Source organism: Emys orbicularis, chromosome 23, assembly GCF_028017835.1.
Source record: "Emys orbicularis isolate rEmyOrb1 chromosome 23, rEmyOrb1.hap1, whole genome shotgun sequence".
NCBI lineage: Eukaryota > Metazoa > Chordata > Testudines > Emydidae > Emys > Emys orbicularis.
The window spans coordinates 8,829,340-8,852,927 of NC_088705.1; the positions used below are offsets into that span (position 1 = coordinate 8,829,340).

The window sequence follows — 23,588 nt, forward strand, 5'->3', positions numbered from 1 at the left end:
CAACATGGGGACCCCCACAGCCCTTCGGGGAGGGAGGGAGCTGCTGTAACTTCAGCTTGTCCCAGCTTCATCCATCAGTCCAGCCAGGGCTCTGCCCTCGCTAACGTGACCAGCTCCCCAGTCCCTTCCCCACTTACCCCCCAAGGCCCCTTTAGCCCAGCCCCTCCCCCACATTACCCCCCAAGGTAATGCTCCCTTTAGCCCAGCCCCTCCCCCACATTACCCCCCAAGGTAATGCTCCCTATAGCCCAGCCCCTCCCCCACATTACCCCCCAAGGCAATGCCCCCCTTAACCTAGCCCCTCCCCCACATTACCCCCCAAGGTAATGCTCCCTATAGCCCAGCCCCTCCCCCACATTACCCCCCAAGGTAATGCTCCCTATAGCCCAGCCCCTCCCCCACATTACCCCCCAAGGCAATGCCCCCCTTAACCTAGCCCCTCCCCCAAGGTAATGCTCCCTATAGCCCAGCCCCTCCCCCACCTTATCCCCCAAGGCAATACCCCCCTTAACCTAGCCCCTCCCCCACACTGCCCCCCCAGGAAATGTCCCCTCCACGCAGCCCCCCAAGGCAATGCCCCCCTTAACCCAGCCCCTCCCCCGCACTACCCCCCAAGAGGATACCCGGGGGGCGGGGCTCCATCTCATTCCACACACCCCTTCCCACGGGAGTGGCTCCTCATAGTCAGGCGAATATCGGGCGACGGCGGGCAGGCAAGTGCCGGCGCATGCGCAGGAATCGTGCCCCCCCGCGCTCGCTCCCTTTCCATCCGGGTCACACTCCCCCCCGTGGCGATGCGGGGACGGGAGCGCGCCCGCTCGCGCGTCCCCGGGGAGAACTACAGTGCGCGCGCCCGGACGGGGGGGGGCTCCCTCAGCTGCTGCCATCGCTGCCAGCTTCCCCCCCGCCTTTCGTCCTGCCCGCCCTCCTCCGAGAGGGCTCCGGGCCCTGCGCGGCGGCCGACGGGAACCCCAGGCGGGGACGGTGAGTCCTCAGAGCGGAGACCGAGCTCCCCCCTTCCCCTCCATGTTCTCGCTGGCTCCCCGCGCCTCCTTTCCCTCACAACTGCCCCCCCGGGGAGCCGCCTCGAGCCTCTCCGTGGCCGCGTCCTCGGGGGGGCGGACGCGCGCGCGCGCGCGCGCGGGGGGCAGCTAGCCGCCCTGGGGCGGCGGTGGGTTTCGCAACCGCCCAGTGCAAAGGGGGGGGGGGGCGGTCTCCGCTGCGTTTAAAGGGCGCGGATGGGCTGTTTGCCCATCTGAGTGTCCATCCCTCTCCGGACACATCCCTCGGTGCTGCTGCGGGCAGCAGGCCCTGGGCCTGGGGGTGAAGGGGGAATGGCTCGATGAGCGGGGAGAGCTTCCTAGGCTCAGATCCCCCGTTTGCCTGACCCAGAGGAGAGCTGGAGCTGTGGGGGTTAAGTGGGTGGGGATGGGCGAGGTACTGCACAGGAGCAGGAGTTGCCCAAAGTTTGGAGACCACCCCCACCTCCCCATCTCTCTCCCTGATGCAGCAGTCGCTGTGCTTTCTCCTGCAACTTCTGAAGCTTGCAGATCTCTTCTGGAGGCATGTGATGGTGGATTAACTCCACAAAGCTCCTCTCCTTCAAATGGGAATGGCTTGCCTGTTTGCATCCTACCTGTAAGGCACTGATTGCGCTGATGTCTCCGACGCAAACGGAATACTTGAGCTCCAATAGTCAGTTGTGCGTGTAGAGAATTTAAAAGAATTATCAAATCACCTGTATGGTGACTTATTTGTGTGTAGAAGCTCTTGCTCCAAAGAACATATTCAAAGCAATTTCTGCACTGCACTTCATAAGATCCGGAGCTTGCTATTATTTGCAGCTATAATTGATGATGTGAGACATAAAAATAGGCATTTTATTTTAAGGTTACATTTATTTATCGCTAGTTCAGTACACTGTGATAGAACACAACCTATTATCAACAGTCATGGAGTGGTTAGGCATCATATGTTCAGTGTGCTGTTTTCTAAGGTATATTGTTTGGCTTCTTCCTGTGTTTGTATGTTTTGAAATGGTCTTAAATGCTCTTGTGGTCTGAGAACCAAAACAACCTACTTAACCATTTAGTTGATTCTTAATTCCTTCATTTCCCCTTGTTTGTTATAACAGAACATGTTATTTCTAAACTTCGGTGCTGATCTTGCAAGCACATTGACTTAAATGATATTACTCACGTAGGTAAAGTTACACATGTGTTTGTGTTGGCAAGCTTGGTCTTAGACTGTACACTTTGGGAACAGATATGTCTGTCTATAAAGTGCCATGAAAGACTTCTGGAAATTTTCTGACTATTGCACTAGTAATGGTAGGAGACAGGAGATGCTAATGTAAATCACCTGCTGCTGGCGTTCTTTCCATTCTGTCATCTAACAATGCTCAGAGCAGGTCTAGAAAAAATATTAAAAGCACTGGTGGTACATGGTCACCACCTGTTATTTCTCTCTATTGCTTGAGCAATAGGGGAGAATTTCCAAAAATCCTCATTGTTCACAAAGCTGTATAAAGTTTTTTTTAAAAACACCTTGTCAGTATTTCTAAAAGTGCTTATTACCTTGGTATCTAAGTGTGCTAACCAGATCGTATTATTTCTCACTGGAATAAAGGAATTAATAAGGGGTCAAGATCAATTGAGTGGCTAAGTCTCTTGGTTTGGTTCACAGAATCGATGTAGTCCTAGTGTATGAGATCACTTAAGCATCTATAAACATGAGAGAGAATTCAAACAACGTACATTAGCTAAAGGAAGATATTGTGTTTGGGATGACTAACTATACACAAACTGTATTGAATACTGATATCTGATTATGCATTTCTCTCGTTTTCTGGGTTAATACTGAGGGATGGGAGGACAGAAAAAAAGCAACAACAGAGAAAAATAAAAGTATTCCTGCTCTGGAAGGAAGAGATGGTGGCTCGGTAATCTGAGCTACCATCTTTCCTTCTGGAACAGGGAGCCAGGGCCGGAGAGCTCTGGCATTTTTTTAGGAGTTGAGCATGGACATATATACATGTGTGTGATCTTCCATTACATTGCCTTACTCTAATGTACCGTCTTGCATTTACACTTAAACTAATTTATTATTAACATCAACATATCTACCTAATGTATAGGATTTTTGTAACATAGTGAATATTTTCACATACTTGAGTGGACCAAAATTTGGGTGAAAATTGGTAAAAAACAAATAATAGCTTTTATAAAACCAAGAAACTGGTAAAAATCATTAAAAACCAAAAATGAAGTGCCTAACCCATGAGGTAAGTAAGATTGTCCCCTTTTTATAGAAGAGAAACTGAGGCAGAGAGTTTGTGCTTCACAGTGGTGAGTCCATTAAAAATACCTAGTTAGAGATTGCTGTTTGCCCAAGGTCACACAATGAATGAGGGTCAAAGCCTGCATTAGAGCTTTGATGGTCCCAGTGTAGTGCACTCACTCACTACCACTCACTCACTACCCAGTGCTCCTCTTTCCTGTCTTGACTAGTCTCTTAAAAAGATGCTGTAAAATATTTGTATATAGTCTTTTAAAAGGTAGACTTCCCTCTACACTGCTTGTAATAATTAATTCTTAAATACCATATGTACATCAGTTAGTTTATTTGGATATCCCACTCTAATTTTAGTGGAGCATTGCGTGGCTGTGATTAGCCTTTCATAGAGTTTAGTGGTTGCTGCAATGCCAGCTATGGTGTTCGGGGACTGATACTTTTGGCAAGTCTGCAAAAAAATAAATATCCTATAAAAATTAGATTTGTTATTTAATAACTAGAATTAGGGGATGCATTCTTATTTTTTTTAAACAAAAATAGTTCAAGCTGTGGATCTAAGCTACTTGACCGTTTCCTTTTTGACTATTTTTTACACTTGCAAGGAAGGTTGTAGTGTAAATAATGCAGAACTGCTGATCTTTGCTGCTAGGAGTTTTCTGCTCATTTTATCTGGCCACAAAGAAAAGATTTGTTAAAACTCAGTTTTTGGCTAGAATTGGCACTAATGTAGATACTAAACCCTCATTTACATAGACCTTGCTTGCAGTAGCTGAAGGGAACAACTGCGGTCTCTTCTGCTGCTTACAACTACCCAAGTTTCCTCTTTTATACCCGAACTTAGGTATAAAATTATTTATCTGATGATTCATTTTTTGTCAGTTTGAGGGAAACTAGTTATCCGCATCATGGCACTAGAATTTGTAAGCTGCTACCATCATCCCAGAATAACTTAGTACTGTGCCAAGCTTTTACTTCACAAACCAGAAAATGGTGTATAATATCTTCGTTGCTGCAATCAAACTATTCACAACATGTTGAGGTTAATTTATAACAATGCTGCATTTGAAGTTGGTGGGGCTATTCACAGTGTGTAAAGTTGAGTGCCTGTCTTTACAGGATCAGGGCCTTTTTTGGTACCTGTAATCAAGGATCTTAGAGTACTTCACAACAATGGGTAAGTGGCAATCTTCTATTTTGTAGCTGTGGAAACAGGTAACAGAAGTTGAGTAACAAGGCATCACCTCAATTCAGCAAGAGGCAGAGCTGGAAAAAGAAGCCAGGAATCTCCCTACAGTGCTTTAGTCAAACAGCTTCCCTTTTCTGCAGTAATAATGTATATCTATATAGCATTAATATATTTAATAACTTCTTAAATTGCTGTTAAGCAAAAGTCAGCATTTTCCTCACGTTAAGGGTGTTTATGCTGTAAATGGGGTAATGTGATCATTATGTAGTGGGCTGAGCACACATCTACAAACCAGGTTTCAGAGTAGCAGCCGTGTTAGTCTGTATCCACAAAAAGAACAGGAGTAATTGTGGCACCTTAGGCCTGGTCTACACTGGGGGGGGAAATCGAGCTAAGATACGCAACTTCAGCTACGAGAATAGCGTAGCTGAAGTCGACGTATCTTAGATCGACTTAGATTGACTTACTTCGCATCCTCGCGGCGCAGGATCGACGGCCGCCACTCCCCCGTCGACTCGGCTTCCGCCTCTCGCAGCGGTGGAGTTCCGGAGTCGACGGGGAGCGCGTTCGGGGATCGATTTATCGTGTCTAGACGAGACACGATAAATCGATCCCCGATAGATCGATCACTACCCGCCAATCTGGCGGGTAGTGTAGACGTACCCTTAGAGACTAGCAAATATATTTGAGCATAAGCTTTCGTGGGCATCCGATGAAGTGGGCTGTAGCCCACAAAAGCTTATGCTCAAATAAATTTGTTAGTCTCTAAGGTGCCACAATTACTCCTGTTCTATCTACAAACCAGGAACTCCAATGCTCTAATCTCAGCTCTGATTCTGAGCTGTGCTGGCCTTGGGCAACTCATTTTAACTTATGCATGTGTTTGGTTTTTTTCCATCTGCGAAAGAGGGATGATGATTGTCTGCCTCACGTTGGAGTGAGGATGAAATAGTCCATGTTTAAGTTGTTCAGTGCTAAATGACAGTCTTACGTGAAAACACTTACAATTGGGTCCTTGTGTCCATGTTAAGATACTTATTATATGATAGTGCTAAACTTCACTAGACTAGTTTAGGTACAGTGCAAGGTCACTGTGACTTTTAGCCTTTCAGCTACTACATTTTACTTCCATCTGCATCATATTAGCTGAATCACTTCATGCTATACTTCAGCCACTTTACTGTGTATTGTTTTGTACTGCACCCTAAAATTCTATCTGTATTTAAATCATACTTTGTTGCTTTACTATGTACATACATTGTTTACATAGTGTAGATTGTCTTTTAAACAATTTGTTGTGTATCCTAGTTACAGTACAGTTTTCCTCATTGTGTGTTAATGTCACAATTGTTTATTGCAGCGCCTGATGACATCAGTGTTGTGAAGGAGTAGACATTATTTCTGGTTATAAAACCCAACTTGTAGGATTTTAAAACTTGTCTGTGTTGGAGTTTGGAATTCAGCCTAATCATGAGTAGATGGTTCTCTCACTTCCCCTTTACTCCCCAATCTGGTTTAAATGTGTCTTTTGGAATGCACGTCCTTCAACTTCTGTACATTGATTTTATTTTTCACTTGACTGCTAGGAATGACATATTAATTATTTTATATTCGATTTAAAATGCCTTTTATTTACCAGTCATACCAGTTGCTTTTTCTTCACTGACTTTGTTAGAATATAGAGTTGCTTGATTATTAAACTCTCACATCAGCTCCTGACGCTTAAAATAAAGACTAAAAAATATAAGGATTGAAAGTGTGTGAGGATGGTGATTTTGATTCAAGGAGATTTTTCATTCACTTCATCTTCTCTCCAGTTCAGGATTTATGCTTATGAATCTGAATAACTGCAATTTAACGAGTAAGAGTAAGTTTGTCTCAGGAGTGGGATGATGGTGGCTAATGTTGATCTGTGGCCTACACTATAATGTTTTTCAGTGAATAACTTCTAAATATTTGGCATTTGTTTTTAAATTTGTCACTCCTGTTTGTATTTCAGACATAATGAAACTTACCAACATTGATTTTCTATGAACAAGTTTGCTGTGATTAGTAAAATAATGCTAAATCACTTCAAGTTTAAGTGGAATAAAGTAACTTTTACAAGTACAGCTTTGTAATTGGATTTGTGTCAGATAACACTACATTTCACATTTATTAGAAACAAAACATGATTTGATTGCTCAGACTTTTATATAATGTATGATATGCAAAAATCTGTTCTCAAGAAGTAGTTTGCATTTCTCTAGTGCCTTCCACTCAAAGATCTCATAGTCATTTACAAACATGAATAGATTAGTCTCAACACCACTGTGATGTCGGCTATCTCCGCTTACAGCTAGGGAGACTAAAGCACAATGAGTGAAGTGACTTGCCCTAGGTATCGCTACAAATCTGGAGTTTAACCAGGATTAGCACCAAGCCCTCCTGACTCTCCGTTCTTTTCTTTTAAATCCAGACTTTCTGCAAGAGAGACAATCGTTATTTTTAAACCTGTTACTCCTAAAATGCATTGTGCATGTGGAAGTTTTGTGTGTTAAAGATATTTCACTAGTTGCTGGTCAGTTGACCTACAAATATTTAGCCAGTCAAATACCAACTTTGCTTACCTCTGTGAAGGAAACAACTGATATCCATCCATCCACCAGAGAGCAGAACGAATTTCCGCTTGCTTGAATTAGCCTTGTGGAATATTTTAACAAACACGATTTATCCTGTTGATGTGATCAAACCAACATGTAGGCTTCTTTTTTGTTTTTCTTCTTGGACTCTTCAGGACACACAGATCTGGTCTCTTTCCTTTCGACCGTTCTGTGTTGGCAGTTTTAGCGCACAGAGTGCTGTACTGCACAAGCCCAGCATATGCATCAGATTGTAAATGTAACATGCTGCTTTTCTGAAAGTGTGTGCGTGGAGTAAGATTCAGGAATCAATACTCTTATTTTTGTCCAAAATCTTTCATTTTGCAGCATATGGTGATGTCTTCTCAGGTTTCAGTGTGAATATCCCCAGAGCAATACTCCTTTCCAACTCTCAGCCTGGCCAGAAAGGGAAGTTTTATACTTTCAGATGCTCTTTTATGAGCCTGTAATTAAAAACAACAACAACAAAAAACAAGGATTGATTTAAAGGATATTTACTTTTGTTTTTAAATTTAAAACAACTATTGTTAGGAAGGTGGGATAGCTCAGTGGTTTGAGCATTGGCCTGCTAAGCCTAGGGTTCAATCCTTGAGGGGGCCACTTAGGGATCTGGGGCAAAATCAGTACTTGGTCCTGCTAGTAAAGGCAGGGGGCTGGACTCAATGACCTTTCGGGGTCCCTTCCAGGTCTATGAGATAGGTTAGTTTTTTAAATCACTTGTATGGTACATGTTCCATGACTACTTTTGTATACAATCTTTTACATGTGCTCTTTTATTGCACTTTTCATGCATGATATCAAAGCCCCTTCCTTACAAAGCCACATTTTACAGAATGGGAACCTGTGGTAGAGAGTTCTGGGACCCTCACACCCTGCAGGGTTCTCGAGCCTACACAGCAATGAAACAGCCCCCTGAGCCCACGTCGGCTGGCACGGGCCAGTCGCTGGTTTTTCTTTGCTGTGTAGACTCACCCTTAAGGTCACACAGTGAGCGTTAGCATATGTATAATCTAGGTCTCCTGTTGCTCAGTCCCATGCCTTTTTGCATGTGCCTCCTTCCAGTTTAATATGTCCATGTGCTGAGCGTACACAAACACATGCTCACTATGTCTTAGTTATATGAGAGAAAATTTAAATACTCCATCTGCTTTTCAGTCATTGCATTGTTTAGTGTCAGTAATCTGCATATTAGAGCTCCTTAAATGACACAGTAGAATGTAACCATTTTGAAGGAGCTGTTATGGACTCTGATGTTGATAATCTATGGAGTAAAGAAGCCTTTCTCACTTGGAGTAAAGAAGTCTTTCTTTCCACTGTGGTTAGGGTTGCCAACTTTCCGAATGAAGAAAACAGAACAGCCTTACCCAGACCCCTGCCCTGTCCCTTCCTGAAGCCCCGCCCCTCCCCTCTCCAAGGCGCCCCCCCACTCACTCCATCCCCCCTCCTTCTGTCGCTCGCTCTCCCCTACCCTCACTCGCTCATTTTCACCCGACTGAGCAAAGGGTTGGGGTGTGGGAGGAGGTGAGGGCTCTAGGTTGGGGCTATAAATGAGGGGTTTGGGGGGGAGGCTCTGGGCTGGGGCAGGGGGATGAGGGCTCTGGCTGAGGGTGCAGGCTCTGGGGTGGGGCTGTGTATGCGGGGTGCAGGAGGGAGTTTGGGTACGAGTGGGGGTTCAGGGCTGGAGCAGGGGGTTGGGGTGTGGGAGGGAGTTCGGGTTACGGGCTCTGGGCTGTGCTTACCTCAGGCGGTTCCTGGAAGTGGCCGGCATTTCCCTCCAGCTCCTAGGCGGAGGCATGGCCAGGCAGCTCTGTGCGCCACCCCCGCCCGCAGAAAACCTAACTGTGGCGATGGTTTTTACTGTTTAAAGATATGGGGGGAGGGGTTTTGAGAGAGAAAATGAAGGCATTCTCTATGTTACAGTAATTAGTTAATTTTCCTTTATTACCCTCTTTGCCTTCCCTCAAACTTCACTGGCTTTCTTGGTTCTTCTGTGTCAAGTTCAAGTTACTTGACCTTTTTCAAGGCTCTCAGTAACTCAGCCATATTTAGTGTGTGTCTGTCCATATGTCACCCCTCTTCCTCATTATTCATTTAAATCGTCTGTTGTCATGCCTTTTTTTATGCCATCCCTTACAGAGTCCCATTTCTCTGTGCCAAATACTCTCTCTTTCCTCCTTTGCACGGGTAAAGTACTTGTCAGATAGATTGTTAATTTTGAGGGGTAGAGTCCCTGTGGTTTAAGCCTTTTGTAAAATAAATAAATTTAAAATAAATAAAATAAATTAATGGAGATATCCCATCTCCTAGAACTGGAAGGGACCTTGAAACAAGGTCATCGAGTCCAGCCCCCTGCCTTCACTAGCAGGACCAAGTACTGATTTTTGCCCCAGATCCCTAAGTGGCCCCCTCAAGGATTGAACTCACAACCCTGGGTTTAGCAGGTCAATGCTCAAACCACTGAGCTATCCCTCCCCCCGTGCATCCCCTTGTCATTCTATGAATAATACAGCTGGTATTTTCAGTGCTATTTGCTCATGGCTCAATTTGATTTGGTGTACCCTCGCCCTCTTAATACCCTTGACTGACTGGCCTAGAAGGATCTCTTAAAATTCAGAGGTTCCAAACCACTCAGTATTTTGTTTTTTAGTCTATCTTTATGCCTTTTTTTCCCTTCACTTTTAGATGAGTTAGCCCTCAGGGAATCGTTAATTCTTTGCCAGTTACACAAGCACATTCTGGCATGACATCTCTTTCCCGTGGTGTTGGTTAATCAATGCATTTGAAATATTCTATTCAGAAAATCATGTGTAAAACTCACTTTTGCTGGTCAAGTTAGGTCAGATCTACACACAAAATTGCACTGGTTTTCTGAATGACGTGATGTTGAGCTGATGCAACTTTGTGCATGAACGTTCTCAAGTGGGTTATAAATGTATCCAAATGCAGTTTCATTGGCTTAACTAAATAAGTTAACATCACAGGTTTGGTTAAACCTTTGTAATTTCTGTGTGTGAACAGGCTTGTTTACATTAGGTCATTGGATGTAAACTGCAATGCCAACTTCCATGTATGTTTCAAAAATGCCCTCATGTATTTACAAGTGTGGTGATCACACGGATATGGAGCCTCAGTACTGCAGTGCACAAGCACTTTATAAATACCTACATCAGTAACTGGGGATATCAAATAATTTTTTTCCTCATTTCCAAAAAAATTTTCCTAACGGTATCTGGCTATTGTCAGTTATGCTTGCTTTAAACAAACACATGAGTGAGCATGGATTGATTTTCTTTTTTTTCTCATACACATACTGGTTACAGTTAATGGCATTTTTAGCTGACTGCTTCAGAGGAATAAGCCAGTTAAGCAAATAAAATATTCAAAACAAACAATACTTTGGGTGCCAGTTTTTCCAGTGTTCTGCACAACTTACTCCCCACCCCCAAACAAATATCCCTTCTACCAGAGGTTACACATTAATATACAGTAATGTGGTAACTTCTCCTTTCTCACCACAAAAGTGCTCTTGTGTTTTAGCAAGAGTTGACAACATGTGTTGTATAACACATGCTTATGCAAAAATAGTTCATATTCTAAGGTCTTTGGTTTAGTATCCTATGTGATATCTTGTTTGCATTGCATTTTATTTCCATTTCATATTTATTGAGGATTGCATGTATAGCACTGTGCAGACTACCCATACAGCTTAGAATATATTTTTTTTCTATTCATACAGTGTTTGTTGTGGAAGACACTGTTGTTCTAGCAGTTAGAAAAAGGAGCTTGGAGTCAGGAATATTGGATTTTGTTCCTAGCTGTGCTGCTGAGTTGCGGGGAGCTTGGGCAAGACACTTAACTTTACAGTGTACATGTTTTTTCCATCTGTAAAATGGGGAGACTTTACAACTCTCACTAGCTGGGTGAAGCTTGTTTATAAAATACTTTGACATACTCCGAGAAAGAATTGCTATCTAAATGCAAAGTATTATGGCATTGAGGAAAGCTTGTAAAACAATTTTCTAATACTTTAATTTTCTATTACTCTGACAAAAATTGTTTACATTTATTAGAATGGATGGTTTCTTACATTCCTTTTCACAGCTCAAACAGTTGAGTCTCAGGTTTATAGGAATGAGATAAAGTGGTTCTGTACTGTAGGCTGTAGGCAGCCTTCACACTGATTTCTCTTTTCTGCATAAAATGATTCATCTCAAAGAATAACTGTAGCAGGAAACTGTGATTTACTGGTAAATTCAGTACTTGTAATCCTCCGTTTTCTCTCTTAACAGATTCCTGCTAGAAGCCCTGGCACATAAAGAAGAGTTGTTTTTGGTGGACAATGCTCAGAGACACTATGAAGTCCTGGAGTGACAGCCAGACAGACGTTTACAGCAGTGACCAAGAAGAGGAAGAAGAAATGATCTTTGGAGAAAATGAAGATGATTTGGAAGAGATGATGGATTTAAGTGACTTGCCTACCTCACTCTTTGCTTGCAGTGTGCCAGAAGCTGTGTTTGAGGTACAAGAAGAAAAGGTAAGAGTACATAGGGTATAGTGATCTAAATTAGTGCAATTGTAGTTAGAGCATATTTTGTCCAGATTTTCAGTGTTATTACTTATTCTAGCAGGTGAAAAATAACTAGATTTGCCAACGAGTTCAAATTGGTTTCAATGCTGCTTGCCAATAAATTCAAATTGGACTCTGCTACTATAAAACAGCTAGTAATGTAAAATCTTTCTAGCATCTCAGTGTGGTGGTATGGCTGTAGTACTTTTCATAGCCCGTCTGCATGCTGATTTCCTGCCTTACATTTTATGGTCCAGGGAGAACTTAAATATTTGATTCCAGGACAAGGATCACTGTTAAAAGAATAGTATTTGATCACAGTATACTTTGTCAGACCTAATGAATAAGAAATAACAATTTGAAAGTGGTTTGAAATTTCTAGTCCAAACAAGGCTTCTCTGGACCATTATCGTATTTTTTATTGAGTCAGATGTGTAGTTATCTTTGCTTCTAATGGCTATCAGGAAGAATCTTCTACAGTGCATGAGTTCTATAAAGCTTATGCTCAAATAAATTTGTTAGTCTCTAAGGTGCCACAAGTACTCCTCGTTCTTTTTATGGCTGAAATGTGAGCCGTTTATGTAATGGAGGAGGGCTTGATCTGTAACTTCCTTCCAGTTTTAATTTACAAAACTATGAAGCCTTCTACAGTTCTGTCTAAAATTCTGCATGCTGCTGGTATCAGCTGGGAAACATTGGTCTGCAAATCGGGGATGCTAGGTGGTGTCCTTCAGTTTAACTCAGCCTCTTAAAGGCAGTGGCAGTGAACTGCACTCTAAACTATTAATCACAACAAACAAACCTATTTAAACTCTACCAAAGAGATTTTATAGGCTGCTAATTGCATAGATGCAAAACACAATTATAAAGATCATCAAATTGGATTCCACTCTTGCCATCCTAGGGTTTCGCTTAAACTTGACCATCCTTTCTTCCCTTCTTCCTCCTTTTTCTTCCCTTTCCTTTATCCTCCTTTCTGTCACTCATTACAAGGAAACTTCTGCCAAAATGCAGGTTTTGCACTGGACTCTGAAGCTGGGCAGACTAAGATTCATTCTCATCCAGCAGGTGTTTCACAATCTAGGACCCCAGCACTGAGAGTGCCTTACCGACAGCTCTCTCTAGAGATCCTTGTCGTTTCCATTTCCTGAGGTGAGGGATTTCTGGAGCAACAGCTTGAAATATATTATCTGACTGCAGACAGTAATGCTGATACTGCAATCCTTATTCTGTAAGGGAAAGAATATCAGGCCTATGATTTATAATGCCACTTAAGTATAAATATATTTGATTAGGGCAGCCTTACAAAATTCTGCTCACCTGCTACCCCATGATAAGTAGGTTTGGATTTTTTGTTGTTTTTTTTCCAGAAAAGTAAAATATAATTATTTTTTCTATCATCATGACAAACAGCAGGCAAGTAGATTTTTGTTTGTGGACAGGTGTATTTTCGGGACTGTTTTGTGTGAGGCTGGATTAGATATCTTCAAATTCTGATTTAGTAACGCATGTTAAAATTGCTGCCAAAACATACATGTTTATGCCAAACACTCTGTGAAGCACTAGCTTGATGGTTAAGTTCTGTGGGCTGAAGATCAATTTTACCTGTGTTTTATTTGAAAGAAACATCAGAAGAAAGTAAATAATTGCTTTAAACAACCTGTTTCACAGACAATATTTTTTTGTATCTAACACCCTCCCTTCCCCGCACCCTCCCACACACATTATATGCCATCTTAAGTGTTAGTTTCCCTCTACCGTCTCTTCCCCGGAGAGGAGCAATCCTGTAGTTGTATCCCAAATCAGAAATTTATATAGAAACAAATTTGACTTGTCCAAAACACTCATTATCCAAAAATGTCAGTGCCCTAAGATATTTGGATAATTGAGTTTTACATCTAATACTTATATATCACTTCATATTTCCAAAACGCCAGACAAATATCATAATGCCCCTGAGATATATAAATAGGTGTAATTATCCCCATTTTTAGATAGGGAAACTGAGTTACAGATGGTGGGAGTAGCTCAAAACCACACAGCAAGCCAATCTTAGAGCAGGATTAGAATGTAGATGTTCCTGGCTCCCATGACTGGGGTGGAACACAAGACTACTACGTTTCTCGCTGATACAGTTTGGTTCTGTAACTGATTATCCAAGTCACGATGAAGGGCTCTAGCCTTTCTGGTAATAATGTATCTTTGTTAGAGCTAATCAGATAAAGGCTTTTTTTCACAGAAAATTTCAACTTTTCAGCAAAAAATTGAAAACTGAAGTAATTCTGCCCAAACCCAAAGTAGTTTGATTTGGAAATACAGCAGAACTCCATTTATCCGATCTAATTGGGACTGGGGCCAGATTAGATCATCAAAAATTTGGATAATCTGGAGAATGGCTGCAGCACCATCTAGCTGCTAGAGGAGAGATCATCTGCTTCTGGACCTGTGTGCACTTGTTGTTTGGTTAATAAGGAGAGCCGGATAATGGAGGGTCAGATAAAGGGGCTTCTACTGTACTGGTGTGGTGATTCATGGGGATTGTAGTTCACGTGCCTCATGCTCCCATTCTCCTCTATAAACCAGGCTCTCTGGTCAGATTACATCTTCCATGATGCATCATACTATCCTCTCTGGTGAGGAGAGCCAGTGCATCAAGGGCTTTGGTCCAGTGACCATGGTGCATCACGGGAGATTGTCTGGCTGGGAAGCCTGGCCCACAGAGGAGAATGTGAACATGAGGCAGCTGGAATAAAATGCCTGTGAGATAGCATGGCATCCTATCCAAACTGAAATATTTCAGTATCCAGCTGAAATTATTTTTGGTTTTGGTCCACAATTGAAATCTTTTTGTTTTTTACACTTTCTTTTGTTGAAAAATCAAAATTGTGTACGGTAAGAAGACAATTATAATGAAAAATGTTGTTTAATTGAAAACCCAGTTTGCCATCGAAAAACACTTTTGATGAACAAAATTTCCACCAGCCTTAATCTTTATATATAGTGTTGTTCATTTCAAAGCACTTCATAAATGTACATGCAGCACCACAGAAATGCTGCCATCTCTGGGATGAAGGGTAACAACCAGGTAGTGTACATGGCATTGCATAACAGTGGGAGAAGGAAAAACAAGGGGCAAGTTCCTGATCTTATTAAGTGTCTTGGGATTCCTAGTGTCCTTTTTTAAGAACCACACTAGCCAAGCCATGCTATAGAGTCACTAGCCTCCATAGCCTAGAATTCAGTTTTATAATGCAGTTTTAACAGTTTTCAGATTGAAATAATCCCTGCCCAAACTGGTCATGGAAACAAAGCTAGAATTCTGTCAGCAACAGGTGTTTAAACACATTTCAGATCCTAGAGTCTTGGAGATCTTTTTTCTTCATTACCCTTAATCGCAAAGGCCTATATTGCTGTCTTCACTGCATTTTTTCCTGTGTTAGGAAAATGTCTTTAAAAAGCAGTTTTAAAAAACTTTCTTGAAACATTATTGTACCAGATGATTAGGGTAAGACTTGATTTGAGATGGACTGGTCTCCGTAAGCCAAGGAGAGTAAACTTTAAGAATTACAAAAGGAGAAGTTATGCTCAAGGTGAGCTGCTCAGAATATATCAGCAAGATATAAACCCGATTAAACAATTCACAGAAAAGAGAGAGTATATCCCTGCAAAATATACAGGTACGCCAATTTCCCGTCTGCCAAAAAGGAATCTGTAAGATAGCATCAGCAATTTCAGGGAGTAGGGATTTCACTCCCTAGTTCCCCAACGTTACTTCCAGTGGGGAGGAGTAGAGGCAAAAGAGCCCAGCATCCAATAGAACAAATTTTAAGTGGTGCCCTGTCAGCGATAGCCAGCATACCATGTTTTTAGAAAATCTAGACATTCTGGCTGCTGACTGCTGCCCTTTTCTCTTTTTGCATTATCCTTTAGATACTGCGGTCATCCAGGATGGTTCAGGATTTGTGTTTTTCGCTGCGTTGTAGTTGTGTTCTTTGTCCCTTGTTGACAGAACGTATTTGTCTTTTAACCATTCCCTCATGCAGATGGAGTTAATGTGTTAACTAGTGTACACTGGTTTATGTTCTTTATGGAACTCATTTTGCATTCTAGTGAAGTCATTTGTAGTTATTCCTCCTGATGCAGTGTACTTTGTTCCCTGCAGATATTGCAGTAGCTACAAGGACCTGTCCAGTGGCTTTCATTGTAGAATACCTACAATCTGATGATTTTTTTGTTCACTATAATCCTCATTATCTTATCTCCAGTAGCTGCATCCTTTATCCTATAAGTCTGATCAACTCATATAATTCCAGATTTATTTGCTTTATTCCATAGCATTTGCTGCCTCTGCATGTTAATTGGACACCATCTGAAAATGTAACAACTCATGAAATGGTGCCATTTTCAAAGCCATTTAAATACAAGGTCAACCAGAGTGAGCACGATAGTGAACTAGTTTGCCTCTCTCCGTGCTTTACATTTTTGTTTTACCAATAGCCTCTGCTTCTTATCTCTAAGCCACTTTGCAGTCCGATTTTAATTGGTCTTTTCCAATTACAATATATCACAGCTATCGACCTTGGAGATCCTTGATGCTAATGCCAGGAGCTCTAGAGCTAAAGGCTCAAAGGGGGGGAGGGTTAACAAAGAAAATATGTTTCTATTTTTGGCAATGGGTAGCCTCAGGCATCCACACACTAGTACTTCGGTGCCTCACTGACCCTAACAAGGGCGTGTGTAATGGGAGGGTTGTTAGCACCCTGGCACAGAGGCTAACCAAGGAGGTAGCCAATCTGGGAGGAAATCAGAGCCCCTTTTATCCTTTTCTGTTTTAATTTAGTTTACTCTTAAAATGGTTTAACTCTTTTGGGGTTCTGTTTTAATATTCGTTTTAAACAATTAACTGTTAAAATCTGTACTACGGAAGCTACGGGAAGTGGATAGTGCAGATAGACTGGAGATGAATCATAAATCAGATATGCAAATAATTTTTAAAGCAGCTTACAGATCTGCACTTGAATAGGGGAGGGGACATTATATAAGAGCTGTTGCTCTGTCAGCCTGCTATAATCGTATTCCTGTGGTGCAGGAGAAAGGTGCCGGCTGTTGAGTTTTTCAAATGACTTATTTTCAATTGCAGAGCTTTCATTTTTTTTTTCTTTTTTTCCCCTGCAGAAAATACCTAGTTCATCAGCCATTAATGTTATACATATCTTCAGTTTAGCGTGAGCATGGGTTACTGCTAGGTCTCTGTAGGTCCCCAGAAAAGCTAACTTCCAGCCCTATATGTTGGCACTAAACTTCTACTAAAGATGAGTCAGGTGTGGCCCAAATATATGTATATGAGTCATCGGTGAGCAGAAATACATTGTCATCAATGGGCTGAAAGCTTATGTAGAGAGACACTGTCTTGAGTATTTTAAATAAGACTAATTTAAAAATATTCCTGTATCTGGTAGAACATCTTTTAAATATTTTCTTCTCTGCACTCTTCTCTCAAAATAAAAAACAACAAAACATACAAATCCATCTCTGTGTTTGTAAGGACTTCAGTACCTTCAGCATCTGTTACCTTTCAGAAAGTTAGTAAAACTGCAACATTAGTTAAAAACAAAACTGAAGAGGAAATACTTTCTTAAACAAGCTACCCAAACTGCTCCAGTTCTTCCTCTGTAGAGCTGGCACTATCCCATCATTCCTTTTTTGTGTGGAGTGTATTGAAAACATGTACCACAAGACATTGGCTTTATAATTTGTTTCATACGTGTCTCTCATAAGCGTCACTTGTTGCCACTCTTGCTCTTTCTATGTAAGTACTGTACTCCAAAAGCATTACCTGGGCACATGAGGTTAATGTATGGAGACATGCTAGCTCTCTGTCTAATGACACTTGGATAATTGGCTGCCACATGAAATCATTCTGTAAGGTGTTTGTCACGTGGGCTTTCAGAATGCAATCTGCATTGGCATGTAAATTCACATGAAGCCTTCTTTTGAACTGATATATTTTAGGACTGGGTTAAATTTTCTCTAAATGTAGTTTGTGAGCAGTACTGATTGACCTGTTAGCAAGCTCATCTGAGCTGATTGATTTTAGTAGATAAGACATTATTTTAGAACAGGCCAGGATTGTGTGTTAGGTCTATAAATGGAAAACTTATTATGCAGGCTTATTCCTAATGCTTGCAAGAACAGAGCTGCTTTGATATATTATTTGGCTTTTATCTGTTTTATGAAACTCTGCTTTGTCAGCCTCTGGACATAGATTTCAGTAGCTTGATTTAGTTCTCCCTATATCGTCTTTTAAGGGGTGAATGCGCAGCAGACACACTTACTGAATCAAATGGAAAATGTGCTGTGTGCGCACATACTGAAAGTGCATCCAAAAATCAGCTCTTTTGGTGGGGCTTGCGGGGTTATCCTCTCCATTTATTTTATTCTTCTAACTTTTCTAGTGAACTTGGTGCTTGCAAAAGGTGCTGGATTGACAGATCTGGAGTCTGATTTCACGCTCTGTCTACGTAACCGGAACAGCATGGACGTGTTTCTCCTATGCTGCCCTCCACACCCAACTCACCCTCCTGGAGTTCAAGGAAACTTCAAGCTCCATTGGCAAAGCTAGTGGAGTTTTCAAACTGTGCAAGCAGAATATATCTGGATCAAAACATAATCTTCCCTCTTCCCCCATTCAAACCCCACTTTGCAATAATTACACCTATTACATATAAATAGTGTATATGTATTGCACAAATATTTTTCACGTACCACTTTTCATCTGTAGATCTCAAAGCCCTTTACATAGGTGGATAATGATCAGTATTCCCATGTAACTGATGGGATGGGCACTGAAGCTAAAGGGATGCCATGAATTTGAAATATAGACATTTAACTTTTATTTTCAGGTACCAGGCCTGCCTCCTAGTCATCTTACAATTTTTTTTGATGTTAATGATATTTTGCTATCTCTTTTTTTTTTCTTTTTCCCCACTGATGCTTTGGTGAAGGTCCACCCAAACAAAAGGTGAAACTTATTGACTGCAGTGTATGTATAATCAGCTAGGCAGTGAACTATTTTATTTCAGCTTTTAAAAGGCAAATACATGAAACATACACTTACAGAAAGGGTTGTCCAATGCAGAAGTTAACAAATCCTTCACAGTTTTTTTTTCTCTGCTGTAACTGGAAGAAATTAATAATTGGGGTTGCATTCAATAATAGAAGGCAGGAGAATTCAGACAGAACTGACTTATGTAGTGTCATAAGAACATATGAATGGCTATACTGGGTCAGATCAGTGGTCCATCTAGCCCAGTATCCTGTCTTCCAACAGTGGCCAATGTGGGGTGCTTCAGAGAGCATGAACAGAACAGACAATCATTGAGTGATCCATCCCCTGTCATCCACTCCCAGCTTCCGGCAGTCAAGAAGCTAGGGACACCCAGAGCATTGGGTTGCCTCCCTGACCATGAACTTATCTAATTTTTTTTTAACTCCATTGTAGTTGTGGCCTTCACAACATCAGCTGGCAATGAGTTCTACAGGTTGCCTGTGCTTTATGTGAAGTTGTGGTAAACTTGCAACCTATTAATTTCATTGGGTGACGCCTGATTCATGGGTTATGTGAAAAAGTAAATAACACTTGCTAATTCATTTTCTCCACACCATTCGTGATTTTTTTAGGCTTCTATCATATCTCCCCCTTAGTCATTCCTTTTCCAAGCTGAAAAGTCCCAGTCTTTTTAATCTCTCCTTATATGAAATTAATTCCATACCCGTACTCATTTTTGTTGCTCTTTTATGTATCTTTTCCAATTCTAATGTATCTTTTTTGAGATGGGATGACCAGAACTGCACACAGTATTCAAGGTGTGGGTGTACCATGGATTTATATAGTGGCATTACGATATTTTCTGTCTATAATCTATCCCCATGGTGTTTTCGAGCGCCATAGGTGAAAGACACTTAAAAGTGGAAATATCTTTATGTTGAGCTGTCACTAGATGGCACCATATGAATTAAGATCTATAGGCCTTTGTTTACATGAGTCCAAATTACTATAAAAATGGAGATGGAATTGACAGTAAAACAAGGCTTAGAGTTTCAGGTTGGTTACTTTCTCTTACAAGCTTCTAATAGAAGAGATGTCCAATACACTTGCTGGGCAGGTCTGTACTAAACTTTTAAAATCAAGGGGGTGAGTGAACTAGAGAATCTTCAGGTTCTAAGGGAGTAATTTAGTTGAAGAAACTTAACTGGAGGGAAAAAGTCAAAGGAAAATGTATTTCCACTGATTGAAAATCTTCATTTTGTATCTGAAGAATCTTTTTATTTCACCTTTAGGAAAGATTTGAAGCACTTTTCACGATCTACGATAATCAAGTTACATTCCAGTTGTTTAAAAGCTTTAGAAGAGTAAGGATAAATTTCAGCACCCCAGAGGCAGCAGCAAGAGCACGGATAGAATTGCATGAGACAGACATCAGTGGGAAAAAGCTGAAGCTGTATTTTGCACAGGTATGATGCAATATGTAGATGCTCTAAATGCACTCTTATCTCCTCTCTATTCTGTACTCATTCCTGACAGAGTTCTGAAGTTCCCTCTAACCACACACTCATGCATCCTATCTTCACTTCAGCGTGAATCTACACATTAGGGACTCTTTTTCCACCTGCAGATGATACAGCTCCGTAATTGGCTGGAAGGGTCACTCTTGAGTGACAAAGCTCTCCCCTCCTCCACAAGCTGAATGCTCTCCTTTTCTTAAAGTGCAGTCCAGCATCTCCTCTCCACAGACACTGGGTCCATGTACAAATTTTGTTGGATTAGTGGCTCAGCATGTGTTATATAGAATGCCAAGTTCATTGTCAGCATTGAACAAAATAACTAGAAACAGTCGGAAGAAATTGAGAGGAAAAAATAGACTTAGGCTATGTCTACACTACGCAACTTTTAGCGACACAGCTGTGCCGCTACAGCCGTGCCACTAAAAGGCGTGCAGTGTAGCCGCTGTTTGTCGGCAGGAGAGAGGTCTCCTGCCAACAAAAAACTTCCACCCCAACGAGTGGTGGTAGCTTTGTCTGCAGGCAAAGCGCTGTTCACACTGGCACTTTTCGTCGGCAAAACTTTTGTCATTCGGGGGGAGGGTTGTTTTTTTTCACACCTCTGAATGACAAAAGTTGCGTTGTTCAGGTTCCAGTGTAGACAAAGTCTTAGTATTAGGAAAAACTTCGTGGCCATGAGAGAAATCTCCCCGCGGAATAGTCTCCCAAGGAAGTGGTTTAAGTTCTGTTACTTGCAGCTTTTAAAGCTAGACTGGATAAAACACTAGAAGGGTGTTATGAAGAACAGTCCCACGTTGCAAGAGAGTGATCTCTCTTCTCTCTCTATTAGATCCTCTAGTTTAACTTCTGTGATTCTGTTATCATGGTGGTATTGTTTCTTCAGGTCCAGATGTCCAGTGAAGTAGGAGACAAGTCCTACCTCCTTCCCCCAGAACCTGACAAACAGTTCCTGATATCGCCTCCTGCATCTCCACCAGTTGGGTGGAAGCAGAGTGAAGATGCAACTCCTGGAATAAACTATGACTTACTCTGTGCTGTTTCCAAATTGGGTCCAGGTAAGAATGTCTTCCTGCTTTTGTGGCTGTTCTGCTTCAGAAATGTCTGTTCGGTAGCTTTCGTCACCTCTCTAGAAAAAGGAGTGGAGTATAGACACAGATCTCCTGGTTGTCCCTACATGGTTACTTGTAGGGACAAAATGGTTCAATGCCTTTTCTGCCAATTTCTTAATCGATTGAGAGAGCTTCAAAGTTTAGCACCCTGCTGGGTTGCATGCTCTTGAGATAGCGCCACATATTTACTTAATTTTGCCACTGAAATCTCAGTGCATATTTAGTTGAACGAGAAACGCAAGGTAAGGTTCAGTTAGATGGAGTTCTCTATCTTAGCTATTTTCTAGGGTGCCAATCACGGCCATATTTAGATATGGCCACCATGTAATTTAACTGCCAGACCTTTTAATTGACCTTTTCTGGGGACCTTGCCATTTCTTTCCCCTGACAACGGAAACTCCAGTTTCTCAGTGCATGGTGTGACATGCTTTGCTACTGACTTGATGTGTTACTTTGGTCAAAAAATCCCTTACCCTCACTAGACCTCCATTTTTTCATTTGTAAAATGCATAAAGTAATAGCACGACTTACTTCAGAGGATGGGGGGAGGCTTAATGTTTGCAAAGCTCTTTTTAGATCCTCTGAAAGGTGTGGTAGAAGTGCATAGTGTAAATGATATTGCTTCAGTTTTGTATGCAAATTAAGACAAATATTGCTATAAGCCCTTTAACGTTGCACGTAAATTTGTTTCCATTTCTCCCTCCAAAATATCAATTAAGTGTTATTAGTGTGCAGAGAGCACAATTTACCAACTATGGTGGCAATGTATTTCAAAACACGTAAGCAGCACTAGTCAAATCAAGTATGAAAGTGGACTAAACTAAAGATGAAAAGGGATTAAACGAATCTTTAGATTTTTAGTACATCATTTACTGTGAATGATAATGGAAACATGTTTTGAAATAAAAATAGTTCAGTGATATTTTTATATTTCCTGTGGGATGCTGTTACAGATTGGTTACTTTGAGTTTAACTGTCAAACCTTTTAACTTGCTTTTTCTTTGTGTTATACTCTATAGGGGAGAAATACGAGCTTCATGCAGGAACGGAGTCTACTCCTAGTGTAGTCGTTCACATTTGTGAAAGTGAAACAGAGGAGGAGGAGGAAATTAAAAATCCCAAACAGAAAATCCTGCAGACAAGGCGCCCAGATCCTACTCCAACAATACTAAATGAATCTAAAACATTTGATTGTACACGGGAGGTAGGGGGTACCATGCACTGTTAAGTCTTGTGATGCTGTAAACAATATCTATATGAGGATATTAAATTAATACATGTATTGATGTCTGCATTGCTGCATTATATATGGCAGCAGGAGATTTTACTTGTAGTTGTCTCTCATGTTCAAGTTCTTAGATGCCAATATTCTAAACAGCACTTTAATTTTTAAGAACTAACCCCCCAAGTGTAGCGAATCCACGAGATTTAAAATAATGGCAAAGCAGGAGGTTGCTTTTTTTGAAGATATGTTCACATTTTCTTGATATTGTATAGCACGATTTACCAAATGCTGAAACAATATCTTATCAGTACCATCTATACTATTGGTTACAAAATAGTTTATTTTATAACAGTCAAATGTGGTATTTTTTGTACTGGTACAACAGCTTATATTTAATCAATATATTAATTAGAAGTGTAATATACAGTGTACACTAAAATTCCTCCACAGATTGGCCCATTTGTGAACATGTTCCGGTTACTTTTCTCAGAAATGCCAAATACTTTTTATTTTAAAGGTACCTTTATGATTTGACATGAGGCACAAATACATGTGCAGAATTAAATAAGTTGTAGTTGGCAGAACTGCAATGGGGGGGGGGGGGGGAGAGGGGAAACCACAGACCACTTAGGAGGCAGATGGAGTTTGCCTCTAAAATATTATGCTGCTGTAGGATGGTGTTACACTGATAGGTACAATTGGTCGCATCGACAGTTGATTAAAATAAAACTGACTTACAGGGTTGAATGAAACATGGTTTCGCCTATAGAATGTTAAGCCTCCAGCCCTCTCTAACAATACTGTAATGTCCCCCTGTCGTGGAGATGGCTTACATTATATGTAAAGTGAATAATCATTAGATTATGATTGTGATATTTGGGGATAAGAGGTCCAGGGTTAGTTTTTAACTTTTGCTCCTAAACTTTTACAGTTTGCTTCCTTTTTTTAAGACAATCAGTTGCTAGGATGGTTCAACCAATCTCCACTCTGTTTTTATCCAAGT

The 23,588-nt window shown here is 41.2% G+C and overlaps 1 protein-coding gene across 1 annotated transcript; it reads left to right on the forward strand.

Moving 5' to 3' along the window:
• Positions 1-912: 912 nt before the first annotated feature.
• Positions 913-22,735, forward strand: RCAN3 (RCAN family member 3). Its single transcript, XM_065421714.1, has 5 exons — positions 913-984; positions 11,412-11,656; positions 20,030-20,203; positions 21,135-21,306; positions 22,380-22,735. The coding sequence occupies exons 2-5, from the start codon at positions 11,462-11,464 to the stop codon at positions 22,586-22,588; spliced, it is 750 nt and encodes a 249-aa protein (XP_065277786.1). The 5' UTR covers positions 913-984; positions 11,412-11,461; the 3' UTR covers positions 22,589-22,735.
• Positions 22,736-23,588: the final 853 nt, after the last annotated feature.

Bases quoted from the DNA above. Each gene is read 5' to 3' on its own strand.
- RCAN3 (XM_065421714.1), top strand. From the start codon at position 11,462: ATGCTCAGAGACACTATGAAGTCCTGGAGTGACAGCCAGACAGACGTT. The intron at 11,657-20,029 runs GTAAGAGTACAT...TTTCACCTTTAG, and splicing joins TTGAGGTACAAGAAGAAAAG to GAAAGATTTGAAGCACTTTT. The intron at 20,204-21,134 runs GTATGATGCAAT...TTGTTTCTTCAG, and splicing joins TGAAGCTGTATTTTGCACAG to GTCCAGATGTCCAGTGAAGT.